Here is a 19836-nt window from a genome sequence, read left to right on the forward strand (position 1 = left end):
CCAATTCGACTCTGCTTTGTTGAAGGTTCTCCTCTTGATCCACCAATGATTGTCGCAATTGTCGTAGTTTTCCTTGAGTCTTGGAATCAAAGATCTCTTTTTCCTTGATGGCGAGATGAACAGCTTGAGTGGCGATACGATTCTTCGAGATGGCGTTAGTGACTTTGTCTTGGGCCTCTAATTTCGAGGTCATGTAGGTCAGGAAAGTGTTTAGCTGAACAAATAATTGGTCGAGAGTTTTTACTTCATCATCCAGCCATTGGGCTTTCCTTTCAATTTCATTCGTGGCCATACGGAGAGTTTGAAGGAATTGATTCGGACGGAGATAAGAACTCTTCCGGGCTTGACTCATCCATTGGTCAAATAATGGGAGTAGCCATCTCGACGAGACTACCTCATCCAAACCATTGCCACCATTAAGTAAAGCAGATAGATCTCCAGAATCCCACGACGAGACTCCCACAATGGGTATGTTCCACTCCAAGAGGGTTTGTACCAGCTGCGGGGAGCAGAACCGTGGAACCAAGGCTAAAATCATCGTCGATGAGCTCCCGCCTGGGTTCAGATCTTCGCTCCAGGATGTCAAAACATTTTTCAATCGCCAGAAGAAAAATAAAAAAAAATAAGAAAAAAAAAAAGGAACATAAAATACGCTATTAGCGGTCTTTTCTGTTGTGCAGACGTCGTCCAGACCCAAGTATTTAAAACAAGACTTGGTGTCCGTGGCCAACAATTGGGCTAAAGTGCGTTTCCCCACCCCTACTTCTCCAAACAGACAAATCACCTTGGATTGTCGACGCAGACGGTAACGTCGAAGGAGTGAGCGTCCTTCTTGCAATGTTGGCGGCAAAGAAACTTCACGTGATTCTTCCAGATTTGTGTTGGGGGTCAATATCTGAACGCCCGGTAGATGAGGGGCTAATATTTGACTCACTTGTTTTCGTGCCCAATGACTGTTCAGAATGTCAAAGAAATGATGAAATACTACTTCCGGCCAGTTCTCCGTGTCTTCGTTCAACAGGCGAAACTGAGATTGAGAGGAACTCAAATAGCTCAAGATCGTCTTCAAATGGGGTTCCTGAGAGAAGGCGACTTCCTCGATCAATCCCGTGATTTCCTCGCAGATCTTGGTCAAGCTGGCTGCTTTCAAGCTCAATTCCGAGCTCCTCATAATGGACAACCAAATCGACGCTGCCAAGGGCCGAGTGGGCACGATGAAAAAGCGCTCAAAATGAGAGCTTCCTGATTGAAGATAACTCTTGTACTCAGTGTACGACAAAAACGAAATCAAATTCAGTTGATTGACTTGGTGCAGACTTGCACCACTATTGTGTGAGGGCGATGGGCAAAGTCCCAATCCATGGGCCTTATTAGCCCATTGAGATCCTTCGGTCGAGACTAAGAGTTCCCCTCCATCCAGTGCGCTCAGGAGATGACGTTGGGAGACTTCTTTCGGATTCAACTCTCCATTGTCATCTACTTCAAAGTGCTTTAAAACTGTACTGAGCTTCACGTTGTTCCAAAGTTTGGCCCCCAAGGCTTCAGCCAAAAAGGGTAGAATTTGGTGGATGAGAAGGCTTTTCAAGCGAAGACATCCAACAAACAAGATATCTTGGTCGTGGTCAAGAGCCTCAGAGCATACTTGAACAAAGTTATCGTATCTCGAGGCCAAGCAACGCCAATGCTTGTCTCGATCCAGGTTCAGGGTGAAGAAGTCTTCTACTTCCTCGGTTTCCTTCAGATGATCAAAGTCAACCACGTCCCTGAGCATTGCAACTAGGTCATGATAGCATTGACCATTGTCATCATCTTGGTCGAAAGTGAACCATTGCAGGCCAAAGGACCAGAAGAAACAGAAAATCACATGCTTCAAGTCGGACCCAAGTCGACTTTCAGAGTCCAAATCTTCTGATTTCTGATGCCGTCTCGTCCACAACACTGAGAATTGATGAGCCTTCTGGTACACTTCTCTGGCACAATGGATCGGATTTCGAGTATGCCAGAACTCTAAAAGATGGGAGGCTGCTATCTGAAAGGTCTCGGGTAGATCCAGCAAACCCAACATTCTTTGGCTAAAATTGATGTCCCATGACTCCCGAGATTTATTTAGAGGTAGCCCAATATGAAGGCTTTGAGATCCCTTTAATCGAAGTAAAACCAAGTGCACGTTGGGAGGCATCGAAATGAACGTGTTGTCAGCATTGGCGAAACCATTTTGCTCTTGAATGACCCNTGATGCCGTCTCAACCACAACACTGAGAATTGATGAGCCTTCTGGTACACTTCTCTGGCACAATGGATCGGATTTCGAGTATGCCAGAACTCTAAGAGATGGGAGGCTGCTATCTGAAAGGTCTCGGGTAGATCCAGCAAACCCAACATTCTTTGGCTAAAATTGATGTCCCATGACTCCCGAGATTTTTGGGATAGCTCAAAACCACAAAAGTCTTACTTGTTTTGGCGGGTGTTTCGGAGGAAAGGTAGTCTGTAAGCCGTCCTGGTATTACCGCCCCACTCCCATTTTGGTAGCCCCAGAATTGATCAACGCTGCAATCGTTGAAGGAACTTCTGCACACGGTGATGTCATCGCCGAATGTTTGATAGAGCAATTGGTTAATATCCTCCAAGGGAGATGAGCAATTCAGACCGACAACTCTGGAACTAGTCAAAAGTGGGTCGTTGGCTTTCTTACCGATCTGCAAGGAGACTTGATCCCAGATCCATCGTTCCAAATCCGGATCACCTGTAAGTTGGAATAACAAAACCAGGGCTTGGCAAAGAGCAGTCAGTTCGTCCAGGTCGGAATCGCGTTCCAGTCTGGCTGCGGCCTCATTACTCAAATGAGAGTACAAGCACATTTTGGGAGTGGCACGAAATGTTGGATAGGACGAAAGAAGGTCGATTCCACTTTCCAATGTGCGCGACATTTTGTTTTGTTGGAACAATGTCGGGAATCGGCCAAGGAGTAACGGTTTGCATTGCGGAACAATCACCGAAATCGGTCTCAGCTCATGAATTAAACTTGGAGGAAGGCAACCCTTGGTATCTTCTAAAGTGCTGGACAAATCTAAAAGGGAAGAAAATGTCGCTCCAAGTAAACACAGAATCAATTGGAATCTTGCAACTGAGCCAACACCTAGCACAAGGGTATGAAGCCCAATTTGAGACGATCAACAACAACATATATCTTTGGTGGATCTTACCAAGAGTAAACTTGCAAGCTACCACTGCGGAGAGACCAAGTTGAATCCTTTGGTCCGCCTTGGCCGTACAGCAGGATCTTACCAAGAGTAAACTTGCAAGCTACCACTGCGGAGAGACCAAGTTGAATCCTTTGGTTGGAAATCAATTCAAATTCCCGCAATCGCTTAGAATAGGCGTCGTGCAGGTTTCGGAACGTATTGGTCAGTGTACATAGGCTCTCCCAATGAATGCAATCCAATCCCCCAATGAGGCCCCAGCAATTGGCTTGACACACTGACGATAGAAAGGTCAAGAAGGTGGAAAGAGCGTTGGTGGGCGAAAGAACCTCTCGGACCACGTAGAATTGTCCCAAGCGCTTGGCCAGATCCACAAAAGTGGTCCTCTTGCCTGACAAAGCTGGACCTTGAACGAGGAGACTTTTATTCTCGGCGATGGCCTGAGTCATGGCATATTGATACCGTTCCGAATGGTCAGTCTCAAAGGCCAACATTTCCAGGTGTTGGAACTCATAGGCGTAGTTGAGTTTGGCCAGACCCTGATGGACCATGACCGATGTTGTTCGCTCATTCCAATAGTAGCGCAAGCAGGATTGCCATTGAAAGTCGTGCTCTTTGGAGACGTCGTAGTCCAATAAGCTAACTAGAAGTTGGCTCTTGGAGCGAAACCACAAAAGGAAATTCCGATTTTTGAGGGTTTCATTCAAGCGTCTCCTCTCTCCGGTGGTTACGCTCTCTGTCAATTTTTCACTTTGCCGGATAAAGTACCTCAACAGCTCTTTTCTGGGCTGGGGATTGTGCATGGTGGTCTCGATTGATTGGCAGAATGTAACTTCAAGACGCAAGAGAGACACCTGCATCAGTTCGGCATTCTGGCTCAAATCGAAGGATGCTGCAATGTCTTGGGTTGGACATGGTAGCTTATTGGCCAATGGTAGGGCCACAAAATGCTCCAAACTCAGCTTGGCCAAATGGAGGACGGATGAAATGAAGTCCTCTATTCGCTGGAACGTGGATACGTCGCGTAAAATTTCCAAGCACTCACCGTTCCCCAGCACGACGGCACATTGGAAGTTTCCCAGATCCGTCTCTTTGATGGCAAGCTGGGCCACTCCATAGCCAAACAGGTGGCAAATGGCGGTCTGAAAGGGCCCGTCGTTCTCATGCCAGCCTCCCAGCAGTGATAAGATCATGGAAAATGGCAAGAATCGAAGACGAGGTAAGTGCTCGGTTCGAGCCTCGACAATGGCTTTGAGTGTCACGTTGTGGTTGGCAAAGATTCGTTCAAACTCGAAGAGTTCCGACAATCGATTGGTTGCGTTGCACGCCTTAGAAATGGAAGGCCTTTTCGTGACGTCACTCATCAATCGAGAGTATTGCTTGAAGTCTTCATCAAAACGAGCGTGTAACCGGAATTCTTCGTCCAGTTGCAAGGGTTGGAAATAAAGTATTCGCACCAAACGGAAGCAACTGGCTTGAACTCTGGTCCAAGTGGTGAGAATGCCCACAATTTGGACGAGCATGGCCTTGAGGCTCTGGATCTCTGGCATCAAATGGGTTGCCTGTGGTAAATGGATGGTAGATTTCACTTCCTCTGCATGCTTTACGCCTTGATCGAGGGATTGACCCAGATTGCTGACCAAAACCAGATGCTTATTGGGCTCCTGGTCCAAGATCATCTTTTGGAACTCGAAATTTTGGTTCTGCCAAAACGCGTTAATAAATTGCAAACGTGTGGCTAGTTCGACCTCGGATTGGACGGCCTCGATGAGATGCGACATATTCTCGTCCAGAATGTCAGGCTCGAAATCCAAGAACGAAGAAACGCATTCTCCTAGCGCTGGCTCATCCGAGGGGTAATGACGATTCCACAGCTTCAAAGTTAGATTGTGGTCTCGATAAAGTTGGACCAATTTGAGTGAATGGTCAGTGCGTTGAATCAAAGAGTCCAAGGAGGACAGTTGCTGGTTGGTTTGACGCATCTCGGGCCCATATGAGGAAAGTCTGGACTGAAATCGCTTGAGATGCTCAAACGGGATGTCCTGGGGAAACTCGGCGATTCGAACCTTTCGAATCACCTCCAAAACGTCTTGATATTCATTATAGAGCGACAATATATCTGAATTCTGGCGTATGTCTTCCGCCAGAGAGAAAAGTTGCGCAAAATAGGGGATGGGCAGCTTGAGTAGTTGATGAGACTGAACCATCTGCTCTTGCTCGATCAAAAGGACACGGAGTTTATTCTTAAAAACGTTCAGAATCACGTTGGACTCGACCAAAGAGGTGAAGGTTGTTGCGGGTCCCCGTTCTTGAAAAGTACGATAGGTTAGGGTGACTTTCTTGGCAAACTGTGTCACCCTTTTGGCCAGTCTTTGCTTGTACAGATCCTTCATGGGTCGCAATCGGAAGTGCTCCACTTTGGCCTTCATGAAAAGTTCGTTCCAAATCAGTGGTAAGTGTTGCGCCTTCTGAACGTCGTCTTGAGACACTTCAATCCCATACATTTTGAGGGTTCGAAATCTTTCGTGCATGTCTTTGAAAGCCATTTCCACTTCCAACGAGTTATCTTCCACGGCTCCGATGACTCGAACACTCGATTCCATTTGCTTGGGATTCGTACATTGGGTGAGCGAGTCCGAGAGCGAGATGACTTTTTCCGAGACCAAAGCCAACGTTTGCTTGGAAGTCTTGTCCAGATAGATACCGAGAGTGTCTATCCATTCCTGAATGTGTTTGATGAGACTCGTTTTGAGAGGCACCAGGTTCAACAAGATGGCTCGGAACTTCCTCTCGTTGGGCTTGGACGAGACTTGTCGCTTGATATTGTGATAGAACAGGAGCTTCTCATCGAACTTGATGCACGAGGGCGAGGTGCCAATGAACACTTGGCATGTGTTTCCCTTGGAAAAGGCCCACAAGTTGCGGAAGGATTTCCATTCGCCCAAGTAGGTGTGGATTGACTTGATGGTGTCAGCCAACAAGGTCTGCACCTGGTTGACCTTGGATTTGACATCGGGCAGTAAGATAATATCGTCATAGAACGAGGATCCGCAATCCTTGATGCTGTTTCCCTGGGTCACGTACAGCGATGGAATCCAGGTACCTCTTGAAAACAGAATGCCATACAAGATTCATGAAACCATGAACTCAGCCTTGTTGGGCTGAATAGTGATAACAACAATTGATTGCCCTGTTGCTGTCAACAACGACTTACCGATAATGTCTGCGAAAATGTTTGGTGCCCTCCAAAATTTTCTTGACCACGCTCAACACCAACTCGATCACGTTCGATGGATCTGGTTGTAATATGACTTCATTGGCCAAAAGAACGACTTGGACGGAAAAACTCGGTTCCTCTCGTTCCAAAAGATCCACATACTCATCCAGGTTAGACAAGACCATCGTGACCAAAGCTTTGTAGCACGCCTCTTCCCAATGGTGATAGTAATTAGTCATAGCAGGTGCTCGCATTGTTCGTGATTGAAACAAAATTTCCTCGGCTTTTAGTAGATTAGGAGAAATGTCATTATGGACTGCGAGCAAATCTTGAAATCTCGCTTGCAATTCACCCACCAAATGGTTGAGGAACGTACTGAACTCGGGAATCCCATTCGCTGTTTGCTTCTCATTCTGATTGCTCCCACTCCCATTCTTGACAACTTTTCCTTCGTCCAACCTTCTGAAACCACAAAGATGCCAAGTTACGCATTCTACCGAATGTGTACGTAGCGCAAATGAAATGAATTCATGGAAAATGTTCCTCGGACGGAAGACGTCGCTTTCGAGCAAAGGCTTTGCTTTGAACCTTATCCATGTCATTTGATCTTAGACCTTAGATCTAGAACCAATTACTAGGTACCAAATGTTCAAATTGTTAAAACGAACCTGAGCAGTTGGCCGGCACTGATGTGATCGACACATTTGGCAATGTTGTCGCCGATGCGGTTCACTTCATCCACCTTGATAAGCAGAATGGCGATCTGATTTGTACATCCGGCGATGAAGGTGTGCGTGCCCAAGCTATTCCAAGTGAGGCGATCCTGACCTGGCCAAATCTTGGTGCGGGTCCGCTCTATTTCCTCTCGCATGAGCTCTCGTTCAGCCGGTTTCAAAAGCACTACCGTTTGACCATAGAAAGTGGCGAGTTCTTTCAAATCCGACGCCAGTTTCAAAAGTTTCGACTCTTGGATGGACATGTTGCGAGCCAAGTTGGGCACAGCGAAGCCTTGACTCTCGAGATACTTCACCTCGGCCAAAGTGTCGGACAGATCTGATGTGAAATTGACTTTGTAGCCTGGAATGGGGTCCGGTTTCTTATGGGCTGGACCCGCCAAGTCGCCATCTTCTGTTGGATCTTCCACTCCGATCAACAGGGATCGGGTTAAATTCTGGTTGAGGATATCGCTCACCCGGAGGCACCATTGGTCATATCTAGACTTTTGATAGAACACCAACGTTTCCCGGAACATTTGGAACAACTTTGAGCACCGCTCCCATTGCTGATTGGATGTGAACTCCGACAAGGATTGCATCTCCTCCAATGGAGTTTGCATCGTGTTCAACACTTGTTGGGTCCACATAATGGATCCTGCAATTGGAGGTAGTCCAGGAATCGATGGAGGGTTATTAGCCAAGCGTAGCTGCTGAAAATCCCGCTCAGTTTGCGTGATTTCGTGAATGAATTGAACCATGACCTTGTCAATGTTGTGGGTGATGGCCTCTCGGATACACCGGGGATGGCTTTCACGGATTAAGATATGCTTTACTCCGCGAATGGCTGCCTCTGCCGAGGACAAACGATCAAAGACGTCATCGATTTTGCCGAGGAAATGTATTTCCAAAAATCGAACTTCCCGATAGAACCAATTCAGTTGATTACTCCAATGATGAGCTTCATTTTTGGAAAACATGCCAAATGAGAGCGTTTCAAAGCTTTGTTCAAGTTCACGGATCTTCTTCAAGATCCCCTCCATAAAGTCGTGGTCCTGAATGGCTTCTTTGAAGGGATTGGAAAAAGCACTCCTGAGGTTCTGCAACGTCGCAGTTACTTTCGAAACATCTTGGCAGACGGACTTGACATGGTTGACTTTGCTGAAGAGACCGAAAATGGGCAGCTCCCATCGGTTTTCTCGTCCACTCGATTCGATTTCCAAGCGCGTCTCGTGATATTGACACTCCCAATAATGCAGCAATGACACGCAATCAAGAGACCGTGCTCTCAAAGCATCCACATTCGCTAGATCCGAGAGTTGGACAGACTTTTTCACTCGACTCAAAACGATATTGGTGATTTTTACCAGGAGAGTGACAATCTTTTCATCTGAACTGTACTGCTTGGACAACATCCAGGCGTGTCGCAAAGTTTTCAGTACCTTTCTCAACACACTCTTCACGACCTCAAAGTCGTCGGTCTTTAAGGCCAAATCCACTTCTCTTGCAATTGGCGTGAGTGTGGTGGTATTGTCTTTCGCTTCGTCGTACAACTCATCAATGGCATGAATGTAGTTGGTAAACTTGGACCTGATGCCTTCGTCGTGTCGGCCGATCAAGTAAAGCAATCTTCGATTGGGGGGAAGATTGAACAAGCTTTGGAGTCGGCCCAATTCCATTTGTCGGTTTCTCCACCAATTCAGTTCCCATTGAATCAACTGCTCGACTTGAGCCTCGTCTCCGGGACTTTGATAAGAGCTTTCTCGGAAGTGCTTGATCGTGGCACTTAAGTCTAGGCTCCATTGCAGGCAAATGGCTCTGAGTTGTTCCAAATCTTCAGCTCCTATGTCCTTCACAGTTTGTTGAAATGGAACATTGAATAGGAATGGACAGCTCTCCATTGAAAGGTGAAGCAGACTGGAGCCACCCTCCGAGACGTCTGTTACTTGGTACGCGTTCAAGAGATCCTGAGTTTTATCCAGGTTCAGCTCATCTGATTGAAAATACTTGTCTAATTCGGTGGATCGATTTTCAATGACCTGATTCACGTGCTTGAAAGCTGAACCGAAACAAATGCCAAACTGAAGATATTCACCACATGGCGGTTCTGAATGGTTCGGACTCTCTGCTGATGATGTTACTGTTGGGATATAGCCTTTCTTCAATCGTGTCAAAATGAAAGCTTGAAAATGAACGGGGCTATGAAGTTCGCTGAGTCCGTCCATATCGATTCTGTATCCCATTTCTTTCAAGGAAAGAGTAGGCTTCCCATCACCTTGGCCGAAGCCGCTCTTCTTCGGCTTGTTTTCATAGTCAAAATCGTTGTCGTCTTCATCGTCATCGTCGTCTTCCAAGTCTAATAAAATTGGTGGCGCCTCATTTTTGGCAGGGAGGTTTTCACTTTTCCATAAGAACACGTATTTGGATGTTGTTCGATCGGCGAAGAAATCCTCTAGCTTCTCGCGATGCTCTTTTAGTAACTGCCTGTAGTGATCTATCACTTCTTGAACCGTACATTCTTTGGCGATCCTTCGTAGGATCCAGTCGTGGCGTTGATCTTCCTTGATTTCTTCCGCAGACCTGGTCACTTCATTTTTTTTGGCGGTTGTGGTTGTGGCACTTGCCGTGGTTGTGGCACTTGCCATGGTTGTGCTCGCAACAAAATATGAATCTTGGGAATACATGTCGGATTTCCCGATTTCTGAGTACTAGTTGAGAAGGTTCGCCGGTAATTGTGGGGACAAGGCGAAACTCTCCGAATTGACTAAACAAGTCGCCAGCCTTTTGGCAGGTATGTATCGTCTGTACTTGTAAATGATGCCAGTTTGATCGATATTTTTGAAGTCTAATTTGCATAGCTTCATTTAGTTCCCAACATGCATCTTGACAGGTAAACAGTAAGCCACTCTTTCGTTTGGACACTGGTTGTTTGAAATATATCAGCCTTTGAAGGGGACTAAAATTGATTTTAAAGTTATGCAGCTTTCATTCCATTATTTACTTCCAAAATAAAAAGTCGTGATATTAAACGAGAGAGAAAGTGCAATGACTCATGGGAACTGCTTAAAGAAGAGTTTTTGGTAAAATTTGTTTCCTAGACCTATATTTTCTCTGTAGTTGGGAGATCTGTATTACTAGCGTGGCCATTTCCTCGGCGCCATTAACCGTACCAATATTGCGCAACCTCATCATTGGACCGCTCTTTGGCGATATGATGATCAGACCAATCAGAAGAAGAAAGGTCAGTTGAAGAACGTCAATGAGCATATTCTTTGGTTTGTGATTGGCCTTTGTGTCTTAGGCAATAACTATGCATTGGCTGAAATCAAGATTGATGGGTGTTACCATTATTGACTCTCAAATTTTTCATTGGTTCTCCTGCTAGGACACCGAGGCCAGATGGAACAAACAAATAATCACGATTTAATTCTTTTTAGCTTGGACTAACACTAAATCATACGGCATATAGGCATACATACGGTTCGAAATACATCAACGTTTGAGAATTTCCCGTCTTTTCCAGTCGCCACATTAAATAAGAGGACTTAAACAATCTATATTTACATTAGTTTACACTGCCAACAAAGTTGCTCTTTCGGAGTTGGAGTTGAGAACATTGAGTTCCACTAAGTGATTCCGTCATTTTTCTTGAGTCAAGAGGTTCGGTTCATCATTGTCCTCCAGCCCATGGGACGACTCCATAGTTTTGAGATCCCGAATATGGGGCTGTCCCGTACATGTCACTGGAATATCCAGTGGGAGAATATCCCCTCTGTAAAAACGCACAAGTATTAATATTGGTAATCTCCTCGACCAGCCTCGAATTCAAGCAATTAGAGGAATTGGCTACCTGGAGGAATCTGGAGAGCTCCTCCTGAGTATCGAAAATCATCACCACGAAAGGCGACCCAGGAACGTTTTCTCCGCTCCACTTGACTTCAATGCGATAATCTCCAGGCTCAGTCGGTTCATATTTGCAGAGAATGGTACGGTCTTTTTGTGATTCCCGTTGCATTTCAACCCGAAACGCGCCTAGAAAGAGCAAGTTGGAAGATTCCAGGATTCCAGGATTCCAGGATTTCAAATTGCTCCGTATTTGTAACGGATTCAATTACCTTTGGGCCCTCGAATGCGAACGGTTAGTTGTCCTGCTCCTGCTCCACGTGTGTCACAAATGAAGCGGGATTGGTACATGGCTAAAACACCATGATCAATACCGGGTCCATACACTTTAACCTTGTCGGGATCAGGCGAGCCTGATACGCGGACAGTAAAAGGTGACCCTTTCACATGGTTACCACCATATTTGATGGCCAGCTGATGGCGACCAGCTTCCTGCGAGACGTAAAAATGGCTTCGTTCACACAGTTTTTTGAAGAAAGGATAATCATAAAGTGCGATGAATAAGTAATCACCTGAGGCTTGAGGTTGAGGGTGAATGTTCCGTCTTGGTGATCATTCAGCTCGCAATAAGCCGTTTTCCCCCGGGGTCCAACACAATGAAGACTCAACTCTCCTGGGCCTGCTTTCCTGGTGTCTATGAAACTGCGGATGTCTTTGCCGAGCGTTCCGCCTCGAAGTCCTTCTCCTGAGCAAAATACCTAGAAATAGCAATCTTGTTGACTTCGACTCCCCAGCAAAATCAGGATGACAAATCAATCAACCGATCAAGCCCTACCTTAGATGCGGGCTGCTCCGAGGCACTTCCGGGTGAGGCCGTAATGTTTAAGGGACAGCCTTTGATCAAATGTCCAGCCCATTTGATGCTCAGCATGTAATCCCCAGGGGTTGAAGGGCTATACCTTGCCTCGTAGACATCTGCATCTACCTTCCGAAGGCGGACAGCTAAGGGCAAGTTGGTTGCATCCGTCAGTTTCACATCTGGTGTGCCTTGAGCAGCTCGGCTCCCGTCAATCATGAAGAAATTGTCCTCTTGGCAGATGGCACTAACCAAGCCTGTTCCTGTGAGCTTCACTTTTCCGCTACCCTTGCTAGCCTCTCCTCCGTCCAGTAACCCTCTCATCGGACAGAAAGGAAGCAAGATGCCATTGAACTTCACTGCCAATGCGTACTCGCCGTATTCTTGAGGAAGGAATCGAATTTCAGCTCTGCAACAGGGCGATGAATATTGACATCAAGGGAATGAGAATTTGTTTCAGCCTCGTCCATGAGCAGATGGTTTGGCTGAATTTCATACCTTTCTTTCACGTGATGAACATCCACTTTGGCCTTAACATGATTGGGGAGGATCAGTTCGGCTTCCAATTTGCCCACTCCAGCTTCATTGAGATGGAACAAAACCAAAACCTCTTGTTGTAACGCCAAACGAGGCGAGAACTCGGCTTGCCTGACATCGAATCCCTTAATGATTTGGATGCGTTTGGGATTGCACACATTGGCCTTGTATTCTAATGGAGCACGACCCTCATGTTGGACCAAGATCAGGTAGCTGCCAATTGCATCGGGAACGTAAGTTATCCGCATAGAAGTTGGGCTGGTCTTTTCCACATTGGTTTTAAGTGGTTGGCCAGACGAAGGGTGCAAGATGTCCACTCTTGGTAACGAATCGTCATTGAATTGCTCAATTTCAAAGTAACACGGATGGTTCACCTGAAAAGACATGCATGCGTCCAATCCAATGCGCATCTCCTGCCAGATATTAAAGTTTCTTTACTAACCTGTCCTTTCTGAAGGCCTTGGCCAAAAGCCCTGAAATCAACCGGGGCATCAGTGTCCCTGACGTTAAAGGTCAGCGGCGAGTTTGGAATCTCTGTCCCACCATACTGGATGATGAATCGGTATTTACCCGCCATTTCGGGTTTGAATTCGACCAAGTCGACTCCCGGCTCATGGTGGAGACCTTTAATCTCAATGGGGAGGTCATCACCCACCGGTGAGGTGACCACCACATCCAAATCTGACAATCCCGAGCGCCTCCGGTCCAATTTGAATGAAATGGGTTGGCCGGTCAATTGGTGTTGTTCCTTGCCCTCCACGTCGAGAATGAGTACCGTTTCCGGATCAAAGGATTGGCATTCAAATGGTGATCCTCGAATGTGCTGCCCACTAAGAAGGACCTCGATCTTATGAGCGCCCACTGTGGTTGTACAGAATTCAGCCAAAAGTTTGCCATCCTTTTGTTGGTAACAACGGAGCGGAATAGCCTCAAAAGGAGGAACACCGTCAGGCGGCCCAGTCACCAAAATGTCGAAATCGTTGCTTTTGTATCCCATTGTATCAATTATGAAGGATGTATCATCATTCACCTTGGCGGCAAATAGGCCCATGCCCGAGGCAGTCACTGTCTTACCTTGGTAGGGGTCTTTCACCTAGTGAATCAGAATAGTAGCGGGAATGGTGGTTAGTGGCAGAATTTTTAAGTCTATGTTCATGACCATGGCTGGGAAAGAACCGCTAAATTGATTCCTCTGATCATTACCTTGATCTCTAAAAGACTTCGAGCAACTGAAACGCCGTTGAACTTCACGTCAATCTTATGAGGAATGGGCAGATAAGGGAAGAAAGTAACTTCGAATCTGCCTGATCCAACGTCCTTGATGCTGTGCTTGATATCCTGGCCCGCGGCTTTTACGTTCACGGAGAGTGCTCCTCGACCAGCATTGCTGGTATCCACAATGAAATCGCTGCCCTCTCCCACGAAAGCCGGTCCAGTTTTCATCACTTGGATCTTACTGGGATCAAACACGTTGATCAAGATCTTATCCCGCCCTTGACCGGAAGGTTGTGTCTCCAAAGTGTATTTGCCCACATAAGAAGGTTTGAGGAGGATCCTGAACAAATGCAAGGGAGTGACGATATTGAATTCAGTCAGAATGAACATTTGTAGTAGTAGTAGTGCTATTACCTTGTCTTGCCATGCGTCCCTTGGGCGGTCTCAAACTGTGACTCATTGCCATGAGGATCTAACAAAGCCACAACCCTGACTGCCCGGTCAATAGACAGCTCAATGGCTGCACTTCTTCCTCTAATCACCGAGAGTTGCCCATTTTCATTGGCATTGGATGTATAATCTTGCTCCAAGATGGAGCATTCAAAAGGGCTTTGTTCAATATGCTCATCATTGAATGTGATATTGATGAAATGAGGGTTCAGTTCTTGGGGCACAAAAGTGACGTCGTACAAGCCTCGACTTCGGGCTTGAACTTCGGCCCGAACGGAAGTTTTGGCCGTTGTCACAACCAACTCCAAGGTCCCTGTCCAAAGAGAACGGGTGCATTAGAGCCAACATGAGGAATACGCGTACATTGAACATAGGTGCGTGTTTCAAACTGATTTTGAAAAATGCACTTGGCTTACCTTCGCCAGCCTTGCTTGCATCCACAGTAAAAGTACAAGGTCTTCCCATGTGACATTGTTTGGTCAAGCCGGCTACCAAGATATTGGCCACATCATAGACGTTACAAGTGAATGGTGAGCCTTCTACTGGGATACTATCTTGGCTAATCTTGATGATGTGAGGACCCACTTCCTCAGGTAGGTACTCCACCTCTATCATATCGTTTCGATCTTTCACCTCTACGGAAAGTTCGTGTCCATTGGGAGACACAACGGTAATATCATAGGGTGTTTTCGTTTCGATCTAATCCCCGGTTTTAGTTGAAGGTGCTGAGGCGTCAATGCTAAAGATGGCGGGACGTCCCACTGGGCAAAGCTGGACTCCCGCTCCGTGAAGACTGACCACTTTGTTTCCCTGGATTTCACATGCAAATGGCGAATTTGGCACGAATTCGTTATTAAACTTGACACTCAACATGTGGGTCAAGGGCTCCAGTGGCTTGAAGTTCACTCGAAATTTGGCATTGCCCTCAGACTGAACGTAATTGGGAACGTTTTTTCCATTGACGGACACAATGATTTCCAAATTCCCTGCCCCCGCTTGGGAGGCGTCAATGGAGAAGAACACGGGTTTGCCGACGAAGCCACTGGATATGTTGGACACGGTGACTTTGCTGACATCGTAAGCTTTGATAACAAAGGGAGAGCCCTGCACTTGAATATCCCCCATTTTGACCTCGACTTGATGATCCCCCACAGTGGTTGGGGTGTAATCCACAGCAAAATGACCTTCTCCGATGAATCTATCCCGGGTGAAGAGGAATGCAATAGATATATTGAGCTTAAAGATAGTTTGATTTCGAATTCATTTTCCCACTCACCTGATACTACTCGAGAGCACCTTCTTCAAGGGAGACATGATTTTGACCTCGGGATCGCCCATGTCAAATTGTCCTTCGATGAAGAATGTAGCCTGTCTGTGGACTGGGATTTTTTCCAAACCTTCTCCACTTAGATTCACCTTCGCTGCGTCAACAATGGCACACTTAAAAGGACTTCCAGGAACGTTCTCTCCATTGAACTTCAGCTCTACTATGTGAGGCTTAGATTCCTTGGGTATAAACGATATGGCATATGTGTGATTGCCTTGAGCTTGAGCACTTGTCGGAACTTGGCCGTTATTAACTAAAAAAAGAGAAGAAACAAGGATTGGGTGCCCGAGAACAAAGTTCTAAAATCAAGGTTGCGTTGGACTAGCACGTACCTGTTACTTCAAGATTGCCTGGTCCTGCCCGAGAGGTCTCCACCAGAAATGTTACCGGTTTCCCCACGATCCCCTTTTCACATGCTCGTACTTGTATAGCTTCAACATTGTAGACTTTACAGGCAAACGGTGATCCTGGAATCGGTTCCGAGGCAAACGAGAGGTATATTTGATGCTCTCCAGCTATCACGGGGGTAAATTCCACCCCAAAATTCCCGGACCCTTTGTCCTCAATGTCAGCTGGAATTGCTTCGCCATTGGGCGAGTCAATGACGATGTCCAGATCGGAGGCAGCCCCTGTTACATTGGACAGAGTGAAAGAAGATCGTTTGCCCACTGCAGTGGCAGCCAAGGATTGACCCGAGACCAAGATTCGATTGGGATCGGTATGGATCTTGGCCATGAAAGGTGCTCCAGGAACCACGTCCTTATTGAAAGTGATGTTGATCAAATGGTCGGTGGCTTCCAAAGGTACAAAGCTGACCACAAATCGAGCCGCCCCTTGAGGATGAACTTGTGTCGGGATATTGCGTCCTCGGGCTGAGATAGTAATCTCCAAATTGCCTTCGCCGGCTCGGCTGGCATCAACGGTGAACTCCAAGCTTTTGCCAATCGTACCCCAGGGGATGGGCGACACAATGACATTATTCCAGTCATAGGCCTTTCCAGTGAAGGGAGTTCCCCCCACGGGAACATTGTTATATTCCACGCCAATGACGTAGGGTCCAACCTCATCGGGGAGGAACTGGGCAACGAAGCCGTCTTTAACGTTGCCTGTCACTTGAACTGGAATGTCCTTGCGAGGCCCAGTAACCGAGACTGCCAGCTCAGCGTTGTCGGTGGTATCCACATGAATTTGGAAGCTGGCTTTCTTGTTCACCGGCATGAGCTCCAGGTGATGCAATGCTACTGACACTTTACCTAAAATGAACGATTGAAAACGGAACACGTACGTGGATCACTCCAGCAATGAATCACAATGAGCATGACGTTTTCTATTTCTCTCTTACTGGTATCAGCCATTTGACACAAGAATGGACAGCCGGGGACTGGCTCTCCATTGAATTTGATGTCAATGGTATGCGGCTTGGGAACTTCAGGCGTGAAATGGACCAAACACCGTCCACCGCCCAACACTTGGACATGGTTGGGCACTTCGCCATCGTTGATGGAAATTTCCAATTGACCTTCGCCAGCTTGAGAGGCATCGACCCGGAATTGGCTGGGTTGAGCCACCACTCCATTGCGAATGTCCGATACTCGAATGAGTGAAGAGTCGTACACTTTGTAAAAAAGCGGGCATTCGGGAATTTTTTGCCCACTCAAGTAAATGTCAATCGAGTACGTTCCAACCTCATGTGGAACAAAGGTGATAGCAAAGAGCCCGTCGTTTTCTTTTAACCTATGAAAGAGATGGTCGTAGTTCAGGGTGAAATGCTTTGCATCAATTTGTGCATACTACGAAAAGGTACGACGAGTCCGAGCAGTCCTCACCTGTACGAAGTTGGAAGCTTAGACGGGCTTAAGATGTTGACGTCGATATTTTCTTTGCTGAATCCTGGAGCTGGGATTTCACACAAACTCTCCTGACCTGCTGCGACGTGCTGAATGACATCTCCGATGATGTTTACCCCCAAGTTATTGGTCATTTTGTCTCGAGATCAAAACATTATTCCCACAATTTCCCTCACTATCAAGCCCACCACTGACTTGTTGAGTTCAATCAATCTGTACGCCGTAACAGTACTCGGAAGGTAAAGGTGACTACTAATCAGGCGTGTACAGCAGCCCTGTGAAGAAGTCGGAGGAGCACTTGGCCCAATGACTTAGTCTGTCAGTCAAGACGGGCAAGCAAGTGGTTGGTTGTGGGATGAGGCGTGGATTTCCTGCCAGAGGGTCAGGTAAGGTATGTATGTCTCTTCTACCTTCTGGGTTAGGAACTTCATAGGCAAGAGGGCTACTCAAACTTCGAGCAGGAGGGAAAGGTGAGCCCTCCTAGTGCCAAGATTGGACTGCTTCATCTTCTGGATGCCCGGTGAACCGAGCGCCGCTGGAGCAAATTGTGAAGCGATGGAGCGATGGAGCACGTGGAGCAAGAAGGAAGAAAACATCCAGGGGATGGGAAGCCAGCACGTGGGCTGGTTGGGGAAGAAAATCCTTCAACATGGTAGGAGTGCGGCGACCAAACTGTCGACCAACCACTACCAATCATTGCCTACCAGTCCTAGCGATTCTGTAAGGCAGGCCAGACAGATTTCTCTGGATTCCTTCTTAAGACCAATACCTGCTACCTTCCCAATCGGGGAAGTGGGGATCGTTTGCCATCAAGAACCCGCCTTGATGACGTTTTTTGCCTCAGCCAGAATTGTGGCCATCAGAACCACCAGTTCATCGCCGCCATCACCACCACCACCACCACCGCTACCACTGCCATACTCATGATCATCCTGTTTATCATCTTGGCAAATTCATGATGGGCCTTCTTCTTCTTCCCCTTCTTCTGCTTCTTCTTCGTTGTTACACGAATGGGACGGCATGGAGGAGTCTCCAGAGTCGCCCGTCTGATGTGACGAGATGTACCTACATGCAGATACAATACGTTTTAGTTGTTCTTGTCAAAAGATCACGACGAGCCAGCCCAACGAGTGAGGTCGGAGAAATTTCGACTCAAGCACATTTTGTTCTCACGAGCAAGGCCGAGCTGACCAGAGATCATCAACGTACGTGTACTACTAACTACATTTACTCTAGGTACTGAATGTGTGTACTTACAAATAGCATAGCTACACCATGATGAGAGACTGAAGTTTGGATGGCTCGCTGGCTGGCTGAATGGCTGGCTGGTTGGCTGGCTTATTGCTTGCTTGACACCCTCGCTCACTCAGTATGATCGGGGCAATTGTATTCGGTGCTCGATTCGCATGTTACGTATAACATCTACCATCGGTTACTTCGTGTACGAAGTGGGAGGAAAAATTCCGATGGGTTGGTGCACTATTTGATGCATATGGCAATGCACTTTCGTTGAGACACAGCCCAAAAGGTTAAATAATCAAGAAGCTCTAAAGTCGGGACGAAAATGCAAACGGTTTGCCACGAATCAATCCATCTCTTAAAAACAGTAGCTTGCGAATAATAACAAGTAGAAGCTTCACTATTCAACCGATTGTTTATGAAGTTGATGTCGCTTTGCGACGGGCGTTCCTTGTTGCCTCATTTACCAAGAGACAAGGCTCAAATACTGTTTCATTCTGGAACAGAAAATGAACGCACTGCAATTTGTTCTTTCCAGAGGGTGTTTTTCTGAATGATTACCCACTCAATTGGGCTCATCACGATGCGTTTGAAAACATGATACGATATCGTAAAAATGTACTCAGTCAGGCCGGCTGGCTTGTTTAGGCATGCTTATGATGTAGGTACTCTGAAATTTCAGTAAAAATGAAATTGAAACGGGGAAACCAAGCCCAACCAAATGACGGAAAAGGAGTACATCATTTTCATTAGATTATCAATTAACGTTGTTGTGAGTGTTGTTTTGCAATGTTTGGCGGATTTATAAATACTCGGGACCTCTAGAAACTTGGAATTTGGCTTGAGTGGATTTCCCGCCAAAATCGACCAACTTAAGGTCAAAACAATCCTGGAAACCAAAGTAATAATATTAGAAACTTAGATTGTTTCATTTAAAGGCTCGTCATTTTTGTAACATTTAGTTGAAAGTTATAGGTTAAAATTGTACTTTGTCATTCCTAAGCAACATTCACCACATCTCCTGAATTCCCTGAGCCAGATTTTGGCCCCATGTTGGTTCATTTATCTAGTAAGATGTGCTACTAAGTGCTAGTTCTGATTGACTTTCATTGTTCTACAGTCATGAAATTTTAGAAGCTTGTGCCATATTGTTCAAAACTATTACAGAGAAATAAACCATCGCCTATTGCTATCAAGATCAATCATTGTATTCGTTCTTTACGTTAAGTTTTGATGGGCAGACAGTTTATACAATAAGCTAAAGTCACATTTGTGGTCTCAATTACGGATACGCCCACCAAAACTAAAAACCAAGCGTTATTGCATTGCATCAAATTTTAGAAGATGGGGTTTCCTTGTCACAAATAGCGATTCGGCAACACTCACAACATC

The 19836-nt window shown here is 46.4% G+C and overlaps 1 protein-coding gene across 1 annotated transcript; it reads right to left on the bottom strand.

Moving 5' to 3' along the window:
• Positions 1 to 10532: 10532 nt before the first annotated feature.
• On the bottom strand, positions 10533 to 17948 carry LOC131887660 (filamin-A-like). Its single transcript, XM_059236303.1, is given in 14 exon segments — positions 10533 to 10902; positions 10981 to 11162; positions 11246 to 11465; positions 11546 to 11731; positions 11809 to 12238; positions 12328 to 12740; positions 12809 to 13459; positions 13570 to 13921; positions 13996 to 14344; positions 14448 to 15229; positions 15308 to 15611; positions 15691 to 16611; positions 16701 to 17092; positions 17185 to 17948. Coding segments are annotated over 14 exon segments (5439 nt in total). The 5' UTR covers positions 17340 to 17948; the 3' UTR covers positions 10533 to 10800.
• Between the last annotated feature and the right edge of the window lie 1888 nt (positions 17949 to 19836).

The sequence above is a fragment of the Tigriopus californicus genome, chromosome 10 (assembly GCF_007210705.1).
Source record: "Tigriopus californicus strain San Diego chromosome 10, Tcal_SD_v2.1, whole genome shotgun sequence".
NCBI lineage: Eukaryota > Metazoa > Arthropoda > Copepoda > Harpacticoida > Harpacticidae > Tigriopus > Tigriopus californicus.